This window comes from Melopsittacus undulatus, chromosome 7 (assembly GCF_012275295.1).
Source record: "Melopsittacus undulatus isolate bMelUnd1 chromosome 7, bMelUnd1.mat.Z, whole genome shotgun sequence".
In the NCBI taxonomy this organism is placed as follows: Eukaryota; Metazoa; Chordata; class Aves; order Psittaciformes; family Psittaculidae; genus Melopsittacus; species Melopsittacus undulatus.
Window position 1 is genome coordinate 71,388,408 of NC_047533.1, and position 22,185 is coordinate 71,410,592.

General features: G+C 46.7%; 1 protein-coding gene across 3 annotated transcripts in view; it reads right to left on the reverse strand.

The window, feature by feature from the left end:
- The window catches only part of SEPTIN11 (septin 11), a 49,501-nt gene that overhangs the window by 16,426 nt on the left and 10,890 nt on the right, over nt 1-22,185 (reverse strand). For all 3 annotated transcript variants that reach the window (XM_031043378.2, XM_034064540.1, XM_031043376.2), the window contains exons 2-5: nt 8,896-9,010; nt 5,591-5,786; nt 2,346-2,532; nt 105-266 (exon numbers count right to left, since the gene is read on the reverse strand). In XM_031043378.2, coding sequence (XP_030899238.1) covers nt 105-266; nt 2,346-2,532; nt 5,591-5,786; nt 8,896-9,010 — 660 coding nt within the window. The remainder of the gene's footprint in view (nt 1-104; nt 267-2,345; nt 2,533-5,590; nt 5,787-8,895; nt 9,011-22,185) is intronic.

The window sequence follows — 22,185 nt, forward strand, 5'->3', positions numbered from 1 at the left end:
GGGTTGGAACTAGATGAGTGCTACTGCTAAACCCAGCACTAAGTCCTTTCCAACCCAACCCATTCTGTGATTCTACAGCCCCCCTTTCCCCCCAAGAAACATACACTCATCGTTGCATTTATCTCAGCCACTGTCTCTTCATCCGTCGGGAACTGGTAGATCTGGACACCATTACTGACCAGCTCGCTCATGATTTTACTCTTGAACTTGTGCAACTCGTTTTTTGCAATGGTGTCTGCCTTGGCAATGATGGGGATGATGTTCACCTGCAACACAATGACAGCACCTTCACATACAGGCCTGCACACATGGCATCACCAGGAATGCAGGTATCTTGCATCAACAGTCCTCTGAGGCCCACCAGTCACTGTCCCCCCAGCAGAAGATCTTCCCTGGAGCTGCTACTGACAGCACCACTGCCTTACACATGATTTTCCAGGCAGCTGTGATGATGGCCTTAAAAAGAAGTCAAATGTAATCTGGCAATATGCTACTTCCTGTCCTGTTGTATTCCCCTCCTCCTCCAAACTGGCTGGACAGGAAATGCTGCCACAGATTATTACAAGCTGTTCAAAATAAAGAAAGGAAAAACACCACAAAGAAGGAAATTGCCATCTCAGCACTTCTCTTCCACACCGCAGTAGAGACCCACTCAGACAACAGCCTCTCGTGGGTGTCTGTGGATCAGGGACACCCAGGTGGGCAGCAGTGCTGCTGGTCCCCTTCCAGAGATGGAAGCAGATGGCCCACATCCAACCACACAACACACAGAGTGAGTGATGGCAGGAATACAGGCACTCTTCCTCCACTCGCACACCCTTCCAGACATGGCTGTGCTGTGGGAGGAGGGTTCAGTTCACCCTGCACAGCTCTAAGACAATCATCCAAAGGAACGCCATGATGGGATTAATACAGACATGGAAGGTAAGGTCCTGGCTTTTCCCTAGGCAGGCTGTTGGTAACACTGGCAGCAGGATGCCTCTAGGAGCCAAGAGGAGATAGCATGGTACCCTCAGCGTAGCTGAATGGCTCGATGCACAGTGAGCACCACACAAGCATCTGCTTTGCATGGAGAAGGCAAGAATGCATTAGGACAAGGAATCCTGCTTGCTTTCCCTTCCTGTTCCCTCAAAATGGTCTATTCCTGCTCTAGATCTTGCAGGGCTTGCTTTTCCTTGCAACAACAGACTGAAATGGTAGTGAGGAAGATGCTGATATTGACCTTTATGAAGGGATTTTAACTACAGTACCTGAAAATCCTCATATGCTTCATCACTCAGTTCTGTTTGGAGGGTGGCCTGGAGTTATTAAAGCCCCCTTTGCAAAAGATAAAACATGAATGCCAATTAGCTTGCTTTGGGTAAATCTCCATAACCGTGTTTTAAGTTGAATAGGGCAGGGATTCTTCTCCATCACTGCACTAAACCCAGTTGATAGGCCACTCTAGGAAATAAAAAACCATTGTCACCATTCATCTTCTGCTGAATCAGGATCAAACGAGCCAAAGGTGCAAGATGGACTAATTTAAATTGCTTAATCATGATGTCAAGAAGCATAGGGAAATCTCAGTTTAAATACTCAGGTTTTCCATTTCTACCTCAGTTATTTTCCCTATATGAAAAGAGATTAAATTTCTTTTCTTTAAATACAACCCCATTGTTGAAATCAAGCTCTGTTCTCATTCTTGCTAACATAAGGGTAACTGAAAAAACATGTGCCAAGTAATATGTTTATTCAGATTCTTCCTGTTTATCACATTATGGTTAGAACAACACATTTGCCATGAAATATCAAATCCCTGTTCGTGTCTAGCTGGATGCAGTCAGACACAGCATTCTGATTTGGTTTTCATTGATTAGTACAATGACCTGAAGTGGTTTAGATGTACTTATCTCATACACACTTACCAAATCAGGTTTTGTACAAGAGCCTAATTGATTTGTTGGACAAAGCGAAACAGAGATGGCAACCACATGTTTGAGTGCTAGAACTAGCAGAGTTCCACTTGAACCTCTCATTTTTAGTTATGCATTTAGGGAGGAAAACACACTTTTCACTCTTTTTCAACAGCCAACTGAGCTTCCAGTTGTGAGCTGGGGAGCAAGCAGCCATGTCTCCCAATCCAAGATGGGAGTGGAACAGACTTAATAGATCTCTGCAGCATACAGATCAGTGAGTAATGACTCATTTTAGCAGCTAGCCCACGATGAAGCTTTCACACAGCACCTCTGCAGTTCCCTGCTGACAAAACCAGAGTCCTTCTAAACAGGCTTCACTAAGCCTGTGGCAAGACCATAGAAGCACTAGCAGGGCCACACAAGGGTCATAACATGGGCAACAAGTACCTTACTGTCGAGCTTCTTCATGGTGACCAAGTCTAGGGACTTCAGTGAGTGTCCAGTTGGTGCAATGAAGTACAGGCAGGCGTGAATTCTCGTGTCATGGTAATTGAACAGGGATCGCTTGATCTTCAGCTCTTCTTGCAAGTAGGCTTCAAACTGGGCATCGATGTATTCTACTATAGGCTTGTAGCTGAAGAGAGAGAACATGGCACAGAGAAAACCAGGGCATTCACTGGTAGGACGACACAGGTCACTGATGGAAGCTTTATGGGTGTCTGGTACATTATAGGACAAGTGCTGTTCTTTCGACACTCCCCACTCAACCTACTCCTTAGCGAGTGTGTGTTTCCACTCAGTGCTCAGGGAGCATTTTATGGATGTATTAGCAAGATAAAGTGGCAGAGACCGTAGACTTCACGTGCATGGACACATAAGGCTGCTACCTCGAAAAACAATGTGTTTTGCAGTCTCTCCAACTAAGGTCTGAGCCGCTGCTCTGCCCATGTCACTGGGGCTCAGCTAACAAGACCATTCGAACATGAAGCTGTCACCTAAAAGATGCCAGGGGAGCTGAGAGGGAGCTGGTCTGCTTGCCCTGGGCCCAAACTGTGTGTGTGGGGGGGGGGAACAGGCATCCATCACAGCACATCCAGACAAGGAGGGCATTAATCCCGGAAGTTGGAAGCTAGTCACAAAACAAACAGCAATAACAAAACCAACCAAAAAACAACAAACCAAACCCAGAAAAAGGAGGAAGAGGACAATTAAAAGCAAGGGGCTTCCTCCTAAATCTGTTGTCCCCACCCAGAACCACTTTGCAGTTCTGCAGGGTGCTGATGAGGAAACAAACACAGCACCAGGCACAAGCAGCTGGTGCACTGGTAAAGAACACTACTGGTGCTGCCAGGACAAAGCAGTGGCTCACAGCAGGGGACTCCACTTTGAAAGGCACAGAGGCACCCATCTGTCAGCCTGACCCGGTCACAAGGGAGGTGTGTTGCTTACCAGGGGCATGGATCAGGGATGTTGCAGAGAGGCTGCCTGCTCTAGTGAGTCCCACGGACTATTACCCGCTTCTAGTGATACATGTGGGTGCTAGGGATACAGACAGCAGTAGCCCAGAGAACATTAAGAAGGACTACAGAGCCCTGGGAGAGGTGGTTAGGGGCTCTGGAGCTCAGATAGTCCTTTCATCAATTCTCCCGGTTAAACCAGGTGGACCACTGGGGGGTTTGAACTAGACGATCTTAAGGTCCTTTCCAACCCTAACTATTCTATGGTTCTACTAAGGGAAGGAACTTTTCAGGAACTGAAGCCTGCGAGTGAAGCTCAGCAAACAACTGCACTGTTTATGTACTTTGAGGGTATCATTTTATTGGAAGGAAAAAAAACCCATCAAGGTAGTTTAACATGTCCTGCTCTATATGAGTGTCTTTGGAAAGGAAGCATTCCAGTCTGTTTCTCCCTAGACCAACAGCATCCCCATGACCTCCAGCCCAAGGAAACTCTCAAAGGAAGACACTGAAAACACCAGCACCACTGTCTTGAGCCCTGGATTTACAGCAGTGTTAATATCACCCCTCAAAAGCAGCTGTGAGGAAGAACTAGACCATCAGCAGTTCTCAGGCCCTTCAGAAACAGCCTCTAACAGGCAGCCAGTAAGGCTCTGGTCTGGCTCCTCTGCTCCAAATGCCAGTGCAGCTGTGGAGCAGTTGCTCAAAACCCTTGCTGAAGCAAATAAGTGAAAGCTATAGCAGAAGACAGCCAGTGCTGCGTGAGTGCTGCCAACATCAGAGACCTGTAAGACAGTACTGAGCAGTGCTTGTTAATTTGCGGACACAGAGGGTACCATGAATATCACTAGGTGGATATGTAATATCACTGCTGCTCTGGTTTCCTTGCTTGTGGAAACTGTCTCTGATGATGAGACCCCAAAAGCCTCAGACACAGGCATGTTGCAAAGAAAGCAGTAAGGCCTTACACTGGGAGGTCGTATTAGATAAAACCACTGTGGAAAAGCAGAGCAAAGGAGGATTGGGAGGACTCAAATCAGAAGCACAGAGCAAACACCACCCATTGCAGCCACGTGTATCAGGGCACATCAGGAGGACAAAAGTTCTCCCTACAGACTGCTGTGGCTGCCCCTCTCTCTAGCTGCCAAGAGGGGAAGTCAGAGGGGCTTTGCCACCAATACTGCTGGCTCTGCTTGTGTGCTGAATAAGGCAAATGCAAAATGACCTGGCAGTTAAGACGCTGCAGAGCATCCCTGCTCAGAGCACCTGCTCCTCCTCTCAACAGCTTTTGTTCTCACCCAGGAGCATATGGCAGTGTCTGGCATGCAGCACTCGCCCCTCACTGTTCATCTCTGCAGCATTAGATAGAGGCAGGAGCAGCAAAGCAGGGACAAGAGCTGCATTTTGGCGTCAGGTCAAGCAGCAAGAGAGTATTACAGAAGAGAATATTTTAAACCTTCCTTATGGAACAGGAAGCAGAACCTGCTGATCTCCATGCTAATGGGGTCCCGGGGAAACTGTGATGTTAAGCTGATTTTCAAAGAGCTGATGCTGTCTTATCTACAGTGCCCCAATAGCTCTTGGTTAGCACACGTGCTGCCAGCCAGTGTGCCCCTCACTTGGCAAGGTGCAGAGAAGAGGATCACAAACAACCCTCCAGATGGAGCTGGGATTAGTCCAACGAGGGTATGTATGGCTCCAAGGTACAGAAAATGCATTAATTAGTGAATTAGCCATAATCACAGAATGATGACTTTTAACACTGCAGCAAAAGTCCATATGGATGGACACAAGGTATTGCGTAGGCTGCCCAGAGTATTTAATTCATGCATGCAACGTGGCAATCGGCTCTTAGCTGAAAGTAAAACTTAGACTTGAGCATCCCAGGATGGTGAGAACAGGAACTATGATCAGAGTTCTGTCTCCCTAAAGGATGCAATTGCAATTTGAACTCATGCTTTCCAATATTTACATGTTTCAGTGCAAACAGAGACTGCAACTAGGCTGCACAGAGTCCAGGAAGGCAGTTTCAGTTCAGTATAGCTGATCTGTTTGTTCTTCACTCCAGTTTCTCCTTACTTCTACCTGTCTCATGTGGTGAATGACGCCAGCTGTCACACCTGGATCAGGAAACACCCCCGGGAACAGTGAGGGACCCACTCCCCACATAGGATCAGGCCCTTGTGATCTCAGGCCACAGCAGTGCCAGGATTACTTCTCCTGACACAAACTTACCTGTCATCTTTGTTAATCTGATCACCAAACCCAACTGTGTCGACAATAGTCAGCTTCAGACGGACATTACTCTCCTGAAGCTCATAACTCCTGGCTTTCAACCTCACACCAGGCTCGTTGTGCGTCGCAGGTTCACTTTCAAACTTGGTATTGAACAGAGTGTCCATCAACGTTGACTTGCCAATGCCAGTTTCACCTGAGCAGACAAAGGTAACGTTAGTATGATCTGACTGCTTTTCCTCATCTCATTCTCAGGCACGTGCACCAGTCTGAGGAGTTATTCCACATGGGCAGCAATGGAACTGGGCTATGTGCACGTGGCTAAGCAAAATGATTCCTTCAGGAACAGAGGCCTTTTGAGTCCCATCTTTACCAATGCCCAAGGATGTAATCAGAGACTTTGTGGACACTGGGAGGTGACAGCAGCTCTGACTTCTGCTTCTGGGCTCTGACTAGTTTCCTCCTCAGGTCACAGCATCCAGGTCTCTGCAGTGCACCTAGCAGATGTACATGACCAAAGCACCACATACTGGGGACATGAATCTGAAGGAAGGGCCTGTTAATGCAAAAGCATTTTACCCTGACAGACACCAAGATAAACCAAACACCTTCAGAGCTAGAAGCCACCTTCCACAGGTGAACAGCTAGGCTGCTGGGCTGGGAATGGCAAGAGAAATCTGTGGGCTTACTGCACACACACAGAGAGGCAGAGAGTCATTTCTGTTATTACTGTTAACATTTCCTATGGGATATGGAGACATTGGAGAGGATGGGCTAAAGCTTATGGGACTCCCTGAAGATACTAAATCAAAAGGAAGAAAAAAGTAAGTAAAAACACAGAACAACAACAGTTGATGCATGCTCTGTCCTGCTTAATGGCAGAAAGAGCCCCAAGCTTCCCAGCTTGCAAGTGACAACTGGATTCAGGACAGCAAGAAGCTGTTCTTACTGGAGAAATACTGAATTCTCTCCTTAAGAGAACAGGCAAAGTCCTAGTTCTGATACAGCTTTCTTTACAGAAGCAAGTTGTAGATTGTCTCAACTCCAAGTTTGATTCCCAAGGAGGTATCCGATTTTCTGCATGTTTTTATGCCTTTTTTTTCTCCCTCAGTTTCCATTCCTTTTTCAAGAGCATCCAAAAAAACCCACAACATAACTTGGTCAATGAAAATATAAGACACAAATATACATAAAAAGATCTTTTAAAACCTAAAATAGCACTGTTTAAATACCAGCTTTTAAAACTATTACAGGTTCACTAATCCCCAGTGCAATTAGTAATAACGATGAAAGCATTAGTCTAAATCCCATTTTTAAGTCATAAGTGTTTGCTTAACAATTACACTCTCAATCTGCTACTGCTACCCATGCTGTGAGCAGGGACTTGCTCCAACCAAAGAGATGCTGGGGCATGGAACAGACCTCCTGGACTACAGTGGGCAGCTCTTGGCATCTGGAGGTCGGGCATCCCTACCTTTTAACACAACCTCCCCACCTCAAACACACCCCCCCAGTCTTAGTAGGAGTGAATAACAGCAAAGCAATGCAAAGTATCAGGAGGGAGAGGAGAGCCTGCATCTGGGATTGCCCATAAGCATCTCTGGGCTATGTTCAGCTCTCCTAGCATGAATCTCTCTATCAGAATATGCTAAACCCCCACTTAAAAGGCCTCATAAAACCATGTAATATTTGTGTGCACAGAAATAAACACTACTCAGCAACTGCCTGTTATTCTGTGATATTCAACAGTTCATTTGACGTTATAGCTCAAAATGTAAGTCCACCTAGAGCACAACCCCAGTGAAGGATCAGTCATACACTGATGGCACAGACTGCTCATCTCTGAATATCCCTATTTTAGTGAGCTCCTGATGGGAATGCAGTGCTGTGCTAGGTGAGCTTTGCAGCACTTTATCCATGCACACCACAATTAAAAGTCTCAATTACATGCCAAAGTTAACTGGGTCCTTTCTCAAAGCACAGTTTCACAAGTTTGGAGTTTCAGTAAAAGGGGAGATTTCTATTCCTTGGACAACTGCAGCAATTTGTATGAAATGTTAATTTGGGGTGAAAAATGGTGGATCAGCACATTCTACAAGAACAAAAAAATTGAGCTGGACCAAATTAAAGGAGACATATCAAGCCATGTTAAGAGAGGAATATTTACTGCATTAATTGATGCCATTTTGATCAAAGAGCTGCCTGCTAATCAGGCTGTTTCCTCCTGAATTTGCAATGGTTTCATGCTGCTAGGAGAATCACACGGGGGTTGGTGGCTTGAGTGTGCAGAACTACAACTATTCTCTTCTCTGGTTCTTAGACATGCAAAGCTAGAGAGAGGAGTCTAGTTTGTTGCCAGGTTTCTTTTCAGATGGTTCATCCTGTGCTGCAGACAAAAGATCTCAATTCTATGTAGAATAATAACAGTCAGAGAGTTGGGTTCTTTTTCCAGCTAATTAGTGTAACTAATTAGAAGGGACAATACTCCCTTGCAAGCTTTATACAAACAGTGAATGGGAAAATGATGTCTGTAGGCTGCTCTGCCAAACTAAGAGTAAACCCCAAGGTTTTGGTCAGTGTACTGAACCATGTTCTGGGGGTGTCTTGTAGAGGTCCAGCAAGGTTCCAAGCTGCTTTGGCATACAGCTCCCTAGGGCTGAGCAATGAATTCCCAACTGTGTAGTATCCAGAGCACACCAAGACAGCAGGTATCTCTAGAGCCAAGAGAAGAAGCTGCATCCCCATACTTCACCTTCTGAAAAGTAATGCGGTAACTCAGGCTATAAAACCAACTTGCAGCATCCATATTAAATACAGCAGAGAAGAAGTGACAGGTTTTGTTCTCAAGTACATCATCTGGAGACTAAATATGGCATTGTTTCCAACTGGAGAAACTAAGAATATAACAAGATGGGCAGGTAAAGCCTGGAAGGGAAGGAAAGCAATTTATTGAGAAACAGCCAACCCAGAGAAAGACAGATTTAAGTTCACATTCTTTTACTGAGCTCCCAGGTTAGCTCCATTTCCTTATGGGCTGCCCTTGAGGAAAGCAGGACCACAGGATGATTCCAAAGGTAGATTTTAATAGATGGAAACTTCCATGTTTTGACTTGGGAGACAGGATAGAGAAAAGAGGGATACCAGATTTGACCCTGGAGCAAATCTGGGAAGAAACTGTCACTTCTCTGCCACTATGGTCCCCACTGGCTCCGACCTTACCCCTCACAGGAGGAATAAGGTGCTCATCTGTGGATACCTGTGCACCCCTTTGTGAGCTGATGGCTCAGTGGCACAGGATGACTTACCCACGCAGAGGATGTTGAAGCAGAAGCCTTGCGAAGTTGACTTGTTGACCAGCTGATCAGGGAGGCTGTCAAAGCCCACGTGGCCAGAGAGGGACAGGTTCCTAAGGTCATCGTTCTGTAAGACAGAGAAGGAAGGCATTTAGTAGGGTTGCAAAGCCCCTGCCAGGGAAGAAGGCTGTGCCTAGTGCTGTCAGAACCATGTAATGTCGCAGGAGTTTGAGGCACAGGATCTTTCTGTCTTAGGTTCATCTCCCAAACATGTTCTCCTTTTATTTCTATGCAGCTCTCCCCTGTGGGGTCAAGACTTAAAACATCCCCAATCCCAAGGCATGCAAACACCACCAGACATTCTCTACATACCATGATTCTATCCTGATTTGCAATACTCAAACATCGTTTCCAACACCTCAGTGCCACATACCCCTAGGGCTTCATGAATGTTATTTAGGCAGACACCTGGAATAGACAACCCACAGTGAAATATGGGTTTTCCTTTGCTTAGCTTGACAAGGGGGTCGAGCAGCTCTCTTGGGCTCGCTCTATCCTCCCAGCACTTCTGCTGCAACTATTCAGCATGGCCACATCATGACACCCCAAGGTCATTTTGTGGAGCCTAACGGGGCAGCACAGACCTGGCAGAATGGAGACCTGAAACAACTCCAAGATTATATTTAGGACTTTTCCATAACAACTGTACAGTAATTCACAGAGAGGCTTGTAGAAAGAAGGCAGCCCAGTTATCTCTTCCCTGGCAATCTGCAGTTATGTCAATACCTGAGCACAGACAAAACAAAAATCAATCGAAAAACCACCACCAACTTGGTAGACCTAGAGCAGCTCTGCTGATATTTTACACCTTTTTCTCCCAAAATCTGTTATTCTTAACTTAAGATACTAACTTTTCTCCAAACTTAAACATTTCCAGCAGAGTCCCTCCTCCAAGGCCATACTGTTGACCTAAATTACAGTCATGGGCAGCTTCAGCCTGGTTTAAAGATGCTGGAAACACCAGTTTCTTTTCCACAAAATCAGTGGGCTCTGAACCATACATGGAAAGAAAGACACTCTTTGGTTGTTAAAATAGGAATCCAAAGCGGAGGAGGGCTTCTCATGCTCTGCACAATTGCTGAGCATCTCCACTTCCACAAACAGCCATCGACTGCAGGAAGGAACAGGTTACCTCTGGGCTGACTGTTGATGGAAATGCCACTCAGACTTGAAGAAAAACAATGAAGTTCTCTGAGAAAGGCAACACCGTAACCTAAAACCGTCACCATATGGCACAAAGGGCTCCTTTTTGCCATACTGGCACACACAGCTTGACACTTGTAGTACATCCCTAAGCCTTAACAACTGAACCAGGCTTGTCTGAAGGCTTAATGCTAATACACCAGACTGTCCATGTCCGTGTCCATCACTCCATGTACTGGATAGCTGTTCACCAGCACCCTACCACTGAAGCTGAAGGTGATGAAGAGATGTCACCTCCTTCACACAGACTGGGTAAAAAACAACATAAAAGGAAACCATGACCTCATTTACCTGTAACAGTGATTAGCCTGGTAAAACCCCGTGCAGTGGAAGGACCATCCTGGGGTTTATGCATGTGAATGGGTTAATTTAAATGTTTGCAACATTGGTATTTTTAAAACACCAGTGGGTTGGGTTTATGATGAACTGAAGCAGATCCCAGAAAGCAGTAGGTGCCCATGACTCACAGGCTTCACAGAAAGCAGTGGGTGTCCAACACCTCTCAGCAGAGCACCCATCTCTCTCTCTGATGTATTTTGGGAAAGCAAGTACTGCCTTATCATCAGTTACTCAGCAGGAACAGAGTCAGCCTCATCTCCTGCATCTGTGTCAGTTATTTTTGCTGCAGACCTTCTCATTTCTCTCCCCCCTTTTTGTTTTCCTCCAAGTCATAAACATCAACAGGGGAAAAACCAAAACCTATTTCTACACTTTTCAATGTCAAAGTGTTGTTCACAAGCTGTGAAATCATCAATTAGCCTGACTGACAGTTCTGGCTTTATCAGCTCAACACTGCTCCAGTCTTCAGCCCTTGGGGAGGGGGCAAGGACTGAAACCACTACAAACTCAAGAGGAGCTCATGACCTCAGGTTTTACCCTCATGGACCAGAAGCTTCTGCTGGAGAGCAACAAGCATAATTGCTCAGTGTATAATTAGCAGAATAGGCAAATGATTCACACTTTCAGTCTGGCAAAATAGAAGTGTTTTAGAAACAATGGGATGCTAAATCCGATGGCCACACTGCTCTGGCTGAAAACAGCTCCTGAGAGGAGTCAGTGGGCTGGGGTCTGGTCTCCCCACTGCAAACTGGGCACCTCCAGCTGAAACATAGTCAAAAGCTGACCCAGAGCCCCTGTGTACACCCAACAAGCCAGGGGAGCGATGCTACAAGCACATTAATTCCTTCAGCTACAGAAGGCAGCAGTGCTGCCAAGGCACTTCACCCCAGGTGAAAAGGGATATCATCATCCTAACTCTTCCCAAGGGTATTCCTCATTTTCCCCCAGAAGATGAGCAGAGCTCAGCATGCCTTTGAATTCAGCACAAATCCTATCTCTTCCCAAGCCTGCACCTATAAATACAGTCCTGGACTAAAACAACTCCTCAGCTAGCTGTCACTCACAGCAACACAGCCCTAAGAGATGCTTATTAATGCACAGACAAGCCACAGTATCTGGAAGCACTGACTTCTTACAAGAACAGCTGTTGGCCAAGCACTTCCCCTTGCTTGCAGCTTCAGGAGCGATGGACAAGATCAGTGGGTAAAAGACATCAAAGGAGTTTTTATACTCTTCCTTATGACACAGCCATGCTTCCTTTACTGAACCCCACACTACAGGGTAAACCTTCCTTGCCTCTTCACATACCATCCCTGTGAGCAGGAAGGGATTCTGAACCTCCAGAGCTGTGTGCTAACCCCTACAAAACCTACACAGCAACATGAACAAAGGAATGCTTGTTTATTGGGAAAGATGCTGATCCCTTTACTTTTCTTCACAGTGACCTATGAGGCATCCCACAGTTGATATTTCTTGGCTCAACAACAATCTTTCAGATGCTGTTATCACAGCTGCTGGTTTTAACTCTAGCAGGCTAAGGGAAGGGTAAGTAAAGCAGAGACAGAGTCCACTATGTACCATCACTATAGAGATTACCTGCCAGGACCCTATGTCCTAAGGCTCTTAATATTAAAGCAGGGGAAGGGGAAAGCCTTGCAAAAGACAAGAAAGGGTTTGCAGTCTCAGAGGTTCTGAGTCAGGTCTGCTTCAGGTCTGGTTTTCTTCACTCATAGCTCCTGACGGCAAAGGTTTCTTAGGTCAAGCCATACTTTAACAGAGGCTCTGTGGCAAACAGTGGGTTTGCCTGGATGGAATTCAATGAAGCTTTATAAAACAGTTTAGCTGCTGAGGCACGTGCAAGGAGAGGATCAGCTCATTCCTCCTAAGCCACGGTGGCTTGGCAGAGCTTGCAGGAATAAGGGGAAACTTACTCTCCTCACTGGAGTCGGCTACAACACAGAATTACAACACTGCCTGTGTGCAGATGGGGAGGTGGAAATAAAGGTAGGTCCCATGATTAGAAATGTGTCACTTCTCCATGAGCCATGTCCTTACACTTCAGGAGGTGTCTGGTAGCTCATCAGAGATGAAGCAAATTTACTCTTGATGAGCATCCCTCCAAAAGGGCAAAGGAGAGAAGGTCCACAAGGACACCTGCAGTTATTGCCCCCGTCCGCTCTCCTCACTTAGAACTTAACCATGATGATGGCTGTTCCTTTAACCCCAGCAAGCTCCCAGCTGAGCCCCATCTCCTTTAGGGCTGCCAGCAAACAACTCCCCTTCAGTCCTTCCTGGCCCACCAGCTGGAGGTCACTTTCACACGGCCTCCCAAGAGTTAAAGGAAACAAAAAGTGAGCCTCAAATTCAAGAGGGGAAAAATGCTGGTATGCAAAATATGGAGCTCAACCACAAGTATGGAGCAAGTGTTTAGTTATTTGAGGCCACATGATTTTGGAGGCACCTTAAAAAAATTCTGGAAGCTTTTACTGTCAGCAGCTCAGGCCAGCTACAGTTCTGCCCTATTACTAGGGGCATGTTCCCCTGTTCCTGCAGTCATCTCAGATGCTGCATCCAAAGCCAGGGACCTTAGATATTCTAGTCTGCTGAGACAAAAAGGTGGTTCAGAGAAAAGCAGTGAGCACAGAAGCAAAGAGCAGTTGGCAAGAGATGGATCTGTCGTACCCTCTCCCTGTAAATGTGAGAACTGGGGCACAAAGTATTCCCAGTGCCTACGCCAGAACCAAACCCACAGCACTCAGCACCCACACTCCCCATCTCTTCCTTATGCAGACTTCAGTGATGGTCAAACCCTTAATTCCTGAGACAGGGAACTTAAAAAGTAATAGTATGGTGGGGGACATGAAAAGAAAACAACCCTTTTCCCCTCCCTGCCATAGCTAGTGCAGTCATGCCACAAGGAAATAGCCCAGAGCAATCATCTGGTCAAGAAAGGAAAGCCTGGGTTGCTGTTTTAGGCTCTATAGCCACCAGTGGCAGCAGCAGAGGAGGGGGAGTTCCTGTCTCCATGCTGGCTACAGACTCAGGCAGAGGTCTCCAGAAGCCCCTGAAGTCTGGGAGGTCTTTTTTCTCCCTCCTCTCTCAACAGGGCAAGCAGACCCCTTTGGAAGGCAGTTTCTCATCCTGTAGGTTAATGTGTCAAGCAAGCCATGAGGATTCATGAGAGGCAAGCAAGCTGGACAGCCAAGGCCTCCCACCAGCCCACCCAGCAATTCACTGCATTACCTTCTTCCTGGATAAAAGCTGGCATCAGCTGTAGCTGCTCTGGGGCACACAGCCTATGGTGTGTGCTTCATTCACTAAGCAGTCCCTTGCCCCAGCAGTGTCTGCAACACCAGCAGGGAGCCAGGTCTCCCTACACCCTGTACCTACAAACACCCTCAACAGTGTTCTGCCACAGCTGGCTCCCTTGTTCAGTAACCATGGGGGTTACAGGGAACACGAAAAGGCTCTCCTTAAATGTGCTGGGTTTTCTTTTTAATCGTGATGAACTGGGTTCTTTTATGGGAGGAAGGCTGGAAGCAATGTGGCCAACAAAGCACCTGGCAGCAGCAGATAGGGAAGGGAGGTGTGGGTCCTGTGCTGCCCTTCCTTGCAGAGAACATTGCTCTACAGATCAATGAGGCTGAACTGGGGAATCACCAGCCAGAGGATGCTGCCAGTGAGACAGGGCAAGTGGTCCCCCTGAGGAGACACCACTGGAGTCTGGGGTGCTGCTGGACATGCTTACAGTGGTGCAGGCAATTTAGGGAGCCTCTCTCCAAGGCTGGCCCCCTAAGGTAAGCGCAGGCTGACAGTGGGGACAGCGAGCAGGCATCACAGCCAGCCCCAACCCAGCACTGACTATCCTGGTTTCCAGCAGCTTGGAATTGCGAGTGGCAGCTACAGCCACACAGCAAGGCCACGGTCCTACAGCCGAGAGCCACCACTGTTCCTACACCTTCAAGGCAGGCTGGCAGGGAGATGAGAGCTGCTTACATTGGCAAGATGCAGCAGCTCCGCAGGAGGATGGAGAAAGAGGATACAGTCACATTCTTCTGGGCAGAGGGAAGTCAGCAGGATCTGACCATTCAGAAGTGGCTGTACCGAGTGGGAATGAATATTTCTCTTCCAGGCAAAATGTTTGGCTAAAGGTCAGCACAAGCTCAGAGCACTAACGGGTCCATTTATGCCAAAAACTGACAGGAAAGACATATTTCTGCATAGCTTTCAAAAAAACAGGGACCTTTCTATTTGGAATAAAAGTGACTAATGCTTCTAGCAGCCCCTGATGTCACAAACTGCTAACCAGCAAAACATAAATAAAGGACTGGACTTTGGGGCTGATAAGGACCATATGTGCATTCCAGCAGGCTTGTAAACTCAAGGGAAAAAAAGGAGAGAGGAAGGAGGAAGGGAGGGGGGAAGAAAGACATAATGTGACAAACAAGAACGAAGACCATCCAAAGGCAGAGCCCAATGAGAACCAGATGCTCACTGCTTCTCTGGCTAATTTCTCTCCTGACAGGAGGGTGACATACAACCCGCTGCCTTTTTGACCGCCTGTATGAGGGTGATGGAATAAAGTGGGAGCTGTTATTCAGTGCCAGGCTCCCCAGGTTGAAATACTCCTCCTGTTTCAAAACACGGTGCGTGATTTATTGCGATTTCCATGTCTTTGTCTTCCAAAGTGCCACATGTGGACAAAAGCAGCACATACATCCCTTAGAGCAGCTCCAGCCTTTTGCTCTCAGCAAGAGAGAGTTGGAAGATCCTTCACACCAGCCCTGAACAAAATGTTTCAGTGGGGACTTCCCCCCTTCCCACCCCCCCATTTTCCAGCCTTTCTGGCTACACAGTCCCACACCATCACAGACACGGATCTCATCCAGCAAGACAGCAGAGAGGAAAAAGGCAACAACAGCCATTTCCTTCTGTATTCCACTGTCATGCACTTAAAATAGCCCTGAAACAGCTGCATCACAGGCTGTTAAATAAGTGGATTTATACTCTGCTATAAGCCTTTAGCTGGAGGCACAGCACAATATGGGAATGGGCGCAGAGGAAGTGTGAGACTCCCAGTTACACTAACACAGAGGCCATTTGCAAGGAGCTCTCTTGGACACTGATCCTGAGCACAAGGAAGAAGGAATTTAATCCAGTCCCAGGAACAGTGTCTGACCCCACTGCCAAGTTTTCCTCAAGCCTTCCCCAAGCTTCCACCAACTCCAGTCCCATTAGGGGTGTGAACACAACCGGAGCAAAACTAAGGTTTTTAGAAAGGAAAACAGCCTATAAGGCTTGCTTATAAAGCTGTAACAAGGCAGCACTGTTCCAATACCTGCATCAAATTAAGGGCCACTCCAAACACTAAAAGCAGCAGCTTCCCTTGTGACGCAGCACAGGCAGAGCAGGGCTGGCTTTGCAGTTCTTTAACCCCATGTTCTCTTCCCTAAAACAACAGAGCCGTACATCAAGGGCACATTTGGTCGGCTCCTATGCAGCAAGCTCCAGGCCTGTATTGTGCTCTGGATAATTAATTAGCCCTGAGACTTATTATCAGGATCTGTATTAATGCTGTGGCCTTGCTGGCTGGCTCAGAGGCAGGTAGGGACACCATGGCACAGTGCTGCCCTGCACACAGATGGGCACAGCTTTGCACAGACCCATTTCCAAGCAGGACACACAGACATGTGTATGTAGAAGCATAAGCTTCATATAATTTATCTACCCATTCTCAAGTCTGGACTAAAGAGTGTATATTTATCACAGTAATTGCCTTCATATCAAAATCCTAAGACAATACTGATATACATACATGCACACACACACACAGTTTCTTCAATACCCTGGTACTACAGCAGTGACTATGAACAGGTCTTGCCCAAAAAGTAAAATGATCATCCAGCTATGTGATTTCACATGGTCAGTGCACCACCAGCTTGCCTTGGGCTTGGAGTTACTGTTGGACCTGAATAATGCAGCTAAATGTACAATCCATAGCAGGACTTTTAGGGTCTCAACCAGTGCTAGATACACACTAGAATTCGTCAGGGAAACTTCACTGGTCGAGCACTAGCGAGTAAGTGTCAATCTAGACTCAACTGGACTGAAAGAGCTGGCTCAGATCAGCCATTCTTAAGTCCATGTAACATACATATATGACACTAAGGATATTAAATAAAAGGCCAGAGAAAACATTTCAGACAAGTCCAGCGTTCCTACTCTCATCTGAGCACAGTTCTGACAAAGTAATGCAGGCAACAACAGCCGTGCAGGAAAACCAAGCGTTTACTATGTTCAAGGCATGGTCAACTTCATTTTGAGCATGAAGTCAAAGCCTTTGCATCTGCTCAGAAAAGGAAAACAGACCGTGTAATGCCCCTAATGGTACACAAAGGTCTTCTAGGGTGCCAGAGGAGTCATTCATCATTCATGAGGACAGGTCAGCAATCGAAGAATATTGAGGATTACAAATAACATTGCTTGCCTTAGCATGCAGCTTTGTCTTCAGCAGGAGCAAAAAAGGAATCAAGTTGAACTAAATCTGTGTGCAGAGGAAAAGGTGAAGGTTAGTCCCTAGACTTCAAGCTCTCAACTGACTCAACAGCAAGTGCTCCCCACTTGCCTTCAGCAGGTCTCTGTATTACTGCTTTTAACACGGAACGCCTAGATACAGATTCTCATACATAGGACAATGCTTCAAGGAGCAGTTCCCCATTTAAGCTGGAGCACCTCCTTCCCTCCACATCACTAATTTCAAGTTCCTGTGGCTGGCTTGAAAGACTGCTGTCTTTCCAACAACGTTCATTGGCCAGAGCTCTTCCAGAGGAAAGCACATCAGATCTAGGTCCATAGCACAGTCATAACACTGGAAGAGATGGGACTAGGAAGGCTGCTCTCCACCAGGCTCGTGTTCTTGCTGCACTGACAGACTGCTGCAGAGACTTCACATTTCTGGACTCCATAGGCAGTGCAAGACAACACATTTTTCTTGCATGCAGCCAGCACACAGGAATGTTCCCACAGTCCCCTCCACATCCATCACTTGAAGGGGCAGGAGCACAAAGACGCTGATGACCACTGCAATCCTGGTGATGCTCCAAGCCATAAAGAATCCCCGAACAGGACACAGGCAATTGCGCAACATACATTCAAAAATGTCTGAACTCCATCAAGGCACAAGAGTTAGGGTTAAATAAACATTTACAGCACCAAAAGAAAGGATTAACCTTGTAGTCTCAAGAAATCCCAGGATGAGCTTTACAGCTCCGGTTTTTGGGTTGTGGCAGAGATAAGTGAGATCTAAACCGGCTCCATAAACATTAAGAGCCCCACTCTGCCCCGTACTATTTTCTGCCCTGAAGTTTATGTTGACCCATTCCTCTCCACAGCCTGAAAAGGGAAAAGTCTTTCCTTGCACTCCAACTGCTCATGAGCCATTACAAGTAACACAGTGTGAAAGACGTTACAGAACTGCTAGTCCCCAGTACAACACAGGCCACTGAGGCCTCTTACACAGTACAGCCAAACTCCATTCTGCAGCTGAAGATGTCCCCTCCAAAATATGCCTTCAGCCTCCACTGCAAACAGACCTGCTAAGAAATCCTAATGATTCCTTATGATTCCTTTTGAATCCTTTTCCACCTGGGCCACAGGAGCTAGCTATGAAGTCACAGAGATGGCCCCAGCTTACATCTCCAAGAGGGAAGTGAGAGACTTGAAATCTCATCTCCCATTGGAGTCAGCCTGGGCAGCCCCAGCTAGGAACAGAGAAAAACATGACTTTTCCTCCCTGTCCTCCCCAGGACATCACACCTCCATGGCTGCACACAGCAAAGCAGGATGCCATCAGCTTCATCTGCTAGTTACCTCTGTAGGAGCCTGCATCGCAAATGCAGCCCAAATTAAAGTGGCTATCTCCATCTGGAACAAGCCAGTCAGAAGGAGGCTTTGCAGACACTACAGACAAGGCAGAAAAGCCTTGTGCTGCCTCTCCCTGCCCTGTGCCAGGACACAGCACAGCTCGAGGGGATCTTGATGGTTTTGTCAACCAGCATCAGCAAGACTCCTGCATCTCTGACTCTTCTCATGCTTCATGGGCTGCAGGTCACGGACAGGGATAAAAAGGAGTATGTTGCTAGTGAGGGTGAACCCCTCTGAAGGCACTAGGCAAGAGGAGGCTTCTTCATAAGAACCTCTTCAGATGATTCACAAACAGACCAACAGCAACACTGCTCCCTCCCTCCCCAGGCCCTCTGAGCACCCCTGCCTCCAACAGTGACCCAGGCAGACACCATCACCCTAAAACAGGAGCAGGGTTTTCCCACAAGAGGCAAGCCTGGGAACCTGGCACAGAAAGGATCAATGACACCTGACATTAGGCTTGTCTGACAAGTTCCTTTTGCACAGACCTATTTTCCAACTGCCGAGACAGGAATTCCTAGGGAATAAAATACAGTTTAATTGGCACAACTGGGAATGTACTATAAAGACAATGAGGCCACGCTACAGCTCAGTGGATGTGGCAAGACCCAGAGCTGTTGGAGGCAGGTACATCCCCCTTCTTCCCTCCCTCACCCCAACACACAGAGAACTTGCTTATCTCCTGGCTTGATTTTAGCTTCCAGCTCTGAGCCTCCGAAAGGCTGGGCAAGCTTTCCCACTAGACCCAGCCCAGATCATCACATCGGGAACTGCAATTCCTGCAGTCTCTTCAGCTTTCCGAGGCAACTGAAACAAGTTGGGGGTAGCCCAGGTCTGAACTTCATAGCAAAACACAAGAGCAGAGCCAGCCAGGCCCCTAAGCATGGGCAAGAGCCAAGGCATCATACAGCCATACTTAGTTCAAGAGCAGCTTCAAGGCTAGCACTTCCCCAGTCTCCCTGGAAATCCAGAGAGCAAGACGCTGCCTTTGCTGTGAGGTTAAGCTCAACACTGGGAATAAAATGGTCTGTACACAAATGCAAGCCAACAGAACCAACCTTTTACTGAAACGGATGCAACCTCAACAACAACTACCCATTTTATACTGGGCATGAGACTATGGGAATATCTAAAGCCTGTAATAAAGGCCAATGTAAGGCTTAATATAAAAAACTAAGTCACAGGTGATAACTGATAACAACAGAACATGAGTGTGCAGTAAGGCTTTACAATCTGTCATGCAGACCAGGCAGCCAGACTGGAGAAAGCCTTTCCTTGGCAACACAGCACTGGCAAACAGCAATTTCCCATCGTCAAGGATTTAAACCAGATTTATTAGTTTAACCCTAATAACGCAAATAAAGCCAGATGCAAAACTGGCTTAAGCTGCTGTATGTGGAAAAACCTGCCCATGACCCCCTCTTCACAATTCCCTTCTTCCTCCTTCCCCATCCTCTGTAAGCAAAGTCAGCTCAGAGCTACATTTTACAGCCTGCAATCTCCTTGTATGTATTCCCAGCTCAGCAGCATTAGTGAATCCCCCCAGCAAGTTTTCAAGAAGCACATCTAGATTGCAGGGGAGGAAACTCACTCTTTAAGAGATGAAACTAATCCCACATTCAGCTTCCCACAAGCACCAGTTTTGCCTGAACAACCATCAAGAGAAAAAGCATCACATTAAATTCCTGGGGCTGGGAAGGGGGAAATCTCTTCAAGACCGTCCAATATGAAATAACAATAAATAAACCCTCAAAGTTCCCGACTTCCCTTCATGAGAGGAGGTTCAGATGCTGCCAGGCCCTGAATCTTCAGCGAACTGCTCTGTTTTTATAAGCCTGGCTTTGCTTGGTGAACAGTTCTAATTTTCACTCTAGAAAAAGCAACATACATACCCCAGAACAAAGCAGCTCAATGGGAAGAGCAAATGCATAGCAGAAGGAAGTAAACAAGAGCAAAATAGCTCTCTTTTGGCTGGTGCTAAGTTTTATTAACACTAAGTATTATTTTCAATAACTACTAGAAAACAAACTCCTAAAGCAGAATACTATTTCTATAAACAATCTTACACCAGTGGCTACATTCCAGACACTCATTAAATGCATCCTGTAACCATAAAATCCTATTCTTAAAAATAATTGTGAGACCTTGATCCAAAACCTACCGTCAGCTTTAAGGGGCCCAATGCTCCAGCCATAGGAAGTTTATTCCATCAGGAAAACACACACACAAAAGGGGGTGGGGGGAAGAGGGTTTGGGGTGGGAAGGGACCAAAAAAACCCCAAACCAACCTCAGGAATCTTATTGCACATTAATGGGACATGAACCACAAAGGTTTTCCAGCATGAAGAGTTCCAGGGTACATTGGCTCTGTTTTCTGTAGGCTTACTCTTACTTTGCCCTCGTGTTGGCAATGGGAATCAGCCCCGCTGCACATGCCAAGAACGTTAGCAGGATCACCCATGCAGTAAGCTGATGACAAACTTTGCAGTCACATATTTAACAGGACAGAAGAGCAAACTGATTTATAAACCCAGGGGGAAAGCAGACATATATTAACACCACCATATACACTTAATCAAATCTTAGAGGTGACTAATAAACACAGCTACGCTCTGTATGGTTTCCTATGACTAATCTAAGGCCCCTCTCATATAACACTGCATGTCCATAGCTTGGCAAGCAGGTTCACCATCAAGGCTTGTAATCCTATAGGCTGTACCAGTGATTTATCATTTCCCAGGTGATTAAGAGAAAGGGGGTCCAATGGCCTTTGGCCCAGCACTCAAGAGCTATGACAGCAGGCACAGTTCTCATTTGGTACATCAGACAGAACTCCCCTTAGAATCTATTACAAAATATAACATTAAACTTTGTCTTTTGACTTGATCAAAGTATGGAGACTTGCATCTCAGAGAAGGAAACTTACTTTCTAGTCACTGGATTTTCCCCCCTCACCTACTACCATCAGTAAGGGGGGTTTGGGTCCCCTCCTCACAGTTCCAGAAACATCGTTCCTAGAGTTATATTTTCCCTAAGCTGTCCATCCCAACACTGTCCCTGGCAGAGCCACATGTTCAGCGATCCCATGGTCTGCATCAAAGCTCCAGAACATATGAAGATTATGTTGTATTTCAGCTTGTCCACTATGAAGACCAGCATTTGCACTGAGAGGCAGGAGGCAGTCATTTACACACATAGTAGGAGCAACATTGAGCCTAGAAATGAAAGCAAAAGCAAGAGAAAGGCCTGTGCATTACAGCCAACATCCATTTGAAAATGAGTACATGGTTTATCAGAACACGAGGTCTTCAGAGGTCCGTAAACTTGCATCTAGCTGATGACTAAGCTCTGCAGGGGCAAGGCAGACGTTCCTGATGTCCTCACTGTTCACCAGTGAGCTCTCACCCCCTGCACAGCCCCTGCAGAAGGCAACCACTCCAGCTGCCCACATGCAAGCACTGCTCTGTGATGTGAGCACATCTGGAGGCAGAAGGCACAAAAACCCATCAGGTAACACAGATTAACTACATCAAGTCTCCTTCTGTAATCATTCCGAAAGGGACAAAGATCCTCACAGCTGAATGATACACATGAACTTTCACAGAGACAGACTCCAAGGGCTTGCAGAGGGGTAGCTATCATCTGAAGTACTCCTCAGGCCCAAGGATACACTTCCTTATTAGAACCAACAGGAGGGGAAAATGCCAGACTTAAGTGGTGTTTTCAGCTCTGCCTCAGAGCAGTTGGGTGAGCAGAAAGCAAATAAACCACGAGTGG